The 4,853-nt window shown below is 59.9% G+C and overlaps 1 protein-coding gene across 1 annotated transcript; it reads left to right on the top strand.

Moving 5' to 3' along the window:
• Positions 1-2,215: 2,215 nt before the first annotated feature.
• Positions 2,216-4,853, top strand: CEBPA (CCAAT enhancer binding protein alpha). The gene has a single exon (XM_090260469.1). It carries the CDS (start codon positions 2,359-2,361, stop codon positions 3,433-3,435), a length of 1,077 nt encoding a protein of 358 aa, XP_090116595.1. The 5' UTR covers positions 2,216-2,358; the 3' UTR covers positions 3,436-4,853.

The following is a 4,853-nucleotide window of genomic DNA, read 5'->3' as shown; positions in this document are numbered from 1 at the left end:
GGCCCTTGTCTCCCAACGGACAGTGTGACCTGTCTCTCCAACTGTGCCCAGAGCTCCAAGAGGGCAGAGGTGACTTCTTACCCATCTCTGGGCACTAAACACCTGGCACAAAGCTGGCTCTGTGGGGAAAATTCCAGTTCTGTTGTGGAAGGAACTGTGGCGCTGGGTGTGGGCCCCCTCAGGTGCCTCTTTCACCCTCATACACCCTATCGACAAGGCCTGATTCCAATGCTCCTCCAGCCCCGGGAGTCTCTGAGATTTCCTCCCATGCTAAGAGGAGACACTCCAGCTGCAGCCCTGGCAGGAAACCAGGTGTAGACACTATGCACAGGACACTTTTCAGTAGCTTTTTCTTTGCTCCTCCACTGGGACTGCCATTATTCTTAGTACTGCAGAAAAACTGAAAAGCCCACTCCAAGTTTCCCTGCAGGCTCCACAGGTGCTGGTGTATAAATCGGTCCCACATCTGGCCAAGACAGCAGCTCCTCAACTCACATAGGTTATTTATTTAATGTATCTACTTTTACTCCCAATCCAAAAATTCAAGCTAAAAATATTTTGTGTCTGAGGTCGGGACTGAAAAATGAAGCAGTTAGGTCATTAATCATTGGAAGTATGTTGAATAGGAACTTGATTAAAGCACAGGGTGCATTCCACAGTTGAAACTGCTTCTTTACTGTGACCACAGTGGAAGCCCGGCCCGTGTTTTTGCACTGGCCTTGAAGGCTCCTGGGTGCCTTGTGGAGCCTTGCCAAGCCTTGGAAGGCTGCTGTCTGGGAGAGGGTCTAGACCAGCGCAGACCAGCGCTTCTAAGGCAGGCACACCTCCAACCAACACCCAGGCAGTATTGGACTTCGGAGCAAGAACTCGTAAGGGCGGTGGGGGAGGAGGGTAGTGGCAAGGGCAACTTTCGGGTCCATGAGGTCCTCTGCGAGCCCCGCTGTCCCCGCAATCCCCATACAGAATGTGCGAGACTTCACGTGGCTGGGGGAGACCTGCAACCATAAACCCATTTCCAGGCAGCAATGAGTTCGGCGCAGCGCTCGGGGAGTGGGGTGGGGGGGTGGGAGGGGTACTGGGCTCCGCTGCCCTATTCCACCAGGACCTCGGGGAACCCAGCAACCTGAGAACCAACCAGCAGGGTTCTCTCAGTAAGTGCTCAGACCCTGGGCCTCCGAGACTCCAAGACGGGGCTCCCTGGACACCGCTGCTCCCGCCTAGGGGCCACCTGAGGGGGAGCAGAGAAGGCAGTGGATTCCAACCGCGTTGACAGCTAGCCCGCTTCGAATCGGGGTTCCGGAGGCAGGTTCGCATACTCCTTCAGTGCGCACCCTTGCGCTCCTGTACTCCAGCCCTGGAATCCAGCTCCGCCCGTAGCACAGGAAAAATCTGGCGGTCCCGCGCGGGATAGCCGCGCCAAGCCCCGCATGCTTAGGAACCTTTATGCTCCGGCTAGGAGAAATAATTAAAAAGAAAAGGTTTTCCAGTCCAGGCGGTCAGACCGGAGAAGTCCACCAAGCTCCCTGGCCGAGGCCGCCTCCCCTTCCCTCCGCTCCCCGTGGGGTCCTAGCGCCTGGCGCTGCGAAGTTCGTGGAACTCCAAAGCACTGTGCGACGCGGAGCTAGGGAAAGGTACTTCTGCATGGAATCCGTGGGGTCGCCTAGAGATCACAGATAAAGACACAAAGTCACCAGTCCCCAGGCCTCTCGATGCTGCGGTGTGCCCTGAGCCACACCTCCAAAACTGTTCTCTGCCTCACCCCTAACCCCCGGCTCTTTCTCCACGTCGCCACCCTCCAGAAACCCCGATCCCGGACAGGACTGACTCTAGGTTTTAAAGCGAGCCGGCCACACAGTAGCTCGGAGATGAGACTTGCCCTCCATCAACCCTCTGCGTGGCGTCTGGGTGCTCCAGGTCTCCCCGGCCGTTGACTGGAAGTGGGTATCTGGCGAGGGCTAGAGAATGGGGACCGCCACCGACCACGTGTTTGTGGGGGCGACAACTCGGCCGAGGGTGGGGCACCGTGGGCGGGTCACTGTTCTGCTCCCTGCGCAGGGGCCAGTGGGCGTTGCGTCACGGGTTCTCCCTACAGCTCTTCTCTCCGGCTCCACTCGTCTTCTGCTGAAGGCAGGCCCTAAGACCCAGAAGGCGCCACTCGCCGTCGCCGATGGTAGGACACTAGAGGGCGACAGCTAATCCCGGTATAAATGCAGGGCCCGCGCGGGTCTCGCCATTCGCGACCCGGAGCTGCTCGGGCGCAAGCTAGTAGGGTCTCCCGGTAGGCGGCGGCAGCAGCGGCGCCGCGCGCAGCCAGGAGGCCGCCGAGGCTCGCCATGCCGGGAGGACTCTAGCTCCTCCATGGAGTCGGCCGACTTCTACGAGGCGGAGCCGCGGCCCCCGATGAGCAGCCACCTTCAGAGCCCCCAGCACGCGCCCAGCAGCGCCACCTTCGGCTTTCCCCGGGGCGCGGGCCCTACGCAGCCCCCCGCCCCACCTGCCGCCCCGGAGCCGCTGGGCGGCATCTGCGAACACGAGACCTCCATCGACATCAGTGCCTACATCGACCCGGCAGCCTTTAACGACGAGTTCCTGGCCGACCTGTTCCAGCACAGCCGGCAGCAGGACAAGGCCAAGGCAGCCGCGGCCCCCTCGGGAGGCGGCGGCGGCGGCGACTTTGACTATCCGGGAGCCCCAGTGGGTCCCGGCGGCGTTGTTATGCCCGGGGGGGCACACGGTCCCCCTCCCAGCTACGGCTGCTCGGCAGCCGGCTACCTGGACGGCAGGCTGGAACCCCTGTACGAGCGCGTCGGGGCGCCAGCGCTGCGGCCGCTAGTGATCAAGCAGGAGCCGCGCGAGGAGGACGAGGCAAAACAGCTGTCGCTGGCCGGCCTCTTCCCCTACCAGCCACCGCCGCCGCCGCCGCCGCACCCGCACCCGCACCAGCACCCGCCGCCCGCGCACCTGGCTGCCCCGCACCTGCAGTTTCAGATCGCGCACTGCGGCCAGACCACCATGCACCTGCAGCCCGGCCACCCCACGCCGCCACCCACGCCTGTGCCCAGCCCGCATCCAGCGCCCGCGCTTGGGGCCGCTGGCCTGCCCGGTTCCGGAGTAGCGCTCAAGGGGCTGACCGCTGCGCACTCCGACCTCCGCGGGGGCGGCGGCGGATCTGGCAAAACCAAGAAGTCGGTGGACAAGAATAGCAACGAGTACAGGGTGCGGCGCGAACGCAACAACATCGCGGTGCGCAAGAGCCGGGACAAGGCCAAGCAGCGCAACGTGGAGACGCAGCAGAAGGTGCTGGAGCTGACCAGTGACAATGACCGCCTGCGCAAGCGGGTGGAACAACTGAGCCGCGAATTGGACACGCTACGGGGCATCTTCCGCCAGCTGCCAGAGAGCTCCCTGGTCAAGGCCATGGGTAACTGTTCATGAGGCGCGCGGCGGCGGGACCGCTCTGGCCCGGCTCCTGCCTGGGACCTAGGGAGTGCTTTCGGGTCTCCGGATCTCAAGACTACCAGAACCTCGCATGCCAGGACTAGGAGATTCAGATGCCGCCTGAAAGCCTGGCCTGCCGCGCGTGACTCTTGCTTTCTTTTGCGCGGGACACGGTGCGTCTAAGATGAGGGGTCAGGCAGTAGTTTCTCTCTGTAAAAGGGGAGAAACATCGTGGGCCAAGCCAGGAGCCTGGCAACTCTAGTATTAAAGAATAACCTTGTGCCTTGGAAATGCAAACTCACCTCTCTGATTCCTATCAAGTAGGGGGAGCTAATATGTGCCTTGTCATTTTATTTGGAGGGTTCCTGCCTCCTTCCCAAGGCTGCAGCAGGCCTCCATGAGAGAAGGAGGGGTGCAGGCCCCCTGCAGGAGGGAAGTTCAGGGAGCAGAGATCCAAGGAGCCAGTTCCCAGGTGCTCCTCAGCTCCTTGTCCTTGTAGGGGAGGAAACACAAGGATCTGGGGCTTTGAACCTCCAGTTGCTCCCCTAGGTTCCTCTAGGACCCATGAAGGTGAAGAGTCCCTATTCCTTGCCTGTAACCTCCCAGCCTACAACAGGCTGCACTTTTGAGGCAGAACTCCTAGATATCGGGGTCACCAGTGAGAGACCTCACCCCCAATCATACCAGAAAGCTAGGTGTGCATTAGCTATAAGGACATATGTTCATGAGAGGGGTGGCCTGGTGGAAGCGGGGAACCTAGAGTTCCGGTCTGGGGGTTGGAGGAGGGGTGAAAGGACACTGGGACCATCAGCCATGCCTGTACTGTATGTCACCAGCATTGCCATACAAACATGAAGCACAGTCAGTCCATCCCAGAGGGACCCAAATTATGAGAAGCTTTCCAAATATTTTGCTTTATCAGCCGATATCAACATTTGTATCCGGCCTCTCTGTGTCCCAGTGGTGCCTTGTGCAATGTGAATGTGCATGTCTATGCTAAACCACCATTTTCTTTGGTTTTTGTTTTGTTTTGGTTTTGCTCAGATACTTGCCAAAATGAGACTCTTCGTCAGCAGCTGCAGGGAGGGTCTGCGGCTCTCTTTCCTTTTGGGTTCGGGATTGCTTTTGCTCCCAGGGGAACCAAAGAGGCAAGACGGGCTTCCCCTTTCCCCTCAGCTTTCCCTGAGGGTGGCTGTGGGCCTCGGTCTCCTCCCGCCCCATGCTGCCCACAGGCTTGTCCCCCGCAGAGGCCCTGGCTCCCGGTCTGGAAGGGAGGCGCCTCCAGCCAGCACACACAGCTCGCTGGGCTTGGGAGCAGGGAACGACGGCCTGGTTCTCTTCTTTTGGAGAGAACATAGAGTTTCATGCTAGATGTTTTTCGTATTATATCTATAATATAAATGTATCAAAGTAAA

This window comes from Furipterus horrens, unplaced genomic scaffold (genome assembly GCF_987537825.1).
Source record: "Furipterus horrens unplaced genomic scaffold, mFurHor1.1.pri manual_scaffold_13, whole genome shotgun sequence".
NCBI classification, from domain to species: domain Eukaryota; kingdom Metazoa; phylum Chordata; class Mammalia; order Chiroptera; family Furipteridae; genus Furipterus; species Furipterus horrens.
This window is presented reverse-complemented; position numbering and strand designations above follow the sequence as displayed.

Excerpts from the sequence above, each read along its gene's own strand:
- CEBPA (XM_090260469.1), top strand. The coding sequence starts at position 2,359 with ATGGAGTCGGCCGACTTCTACGAGGCGGAGCCGCGGCCCCCGATGAGC.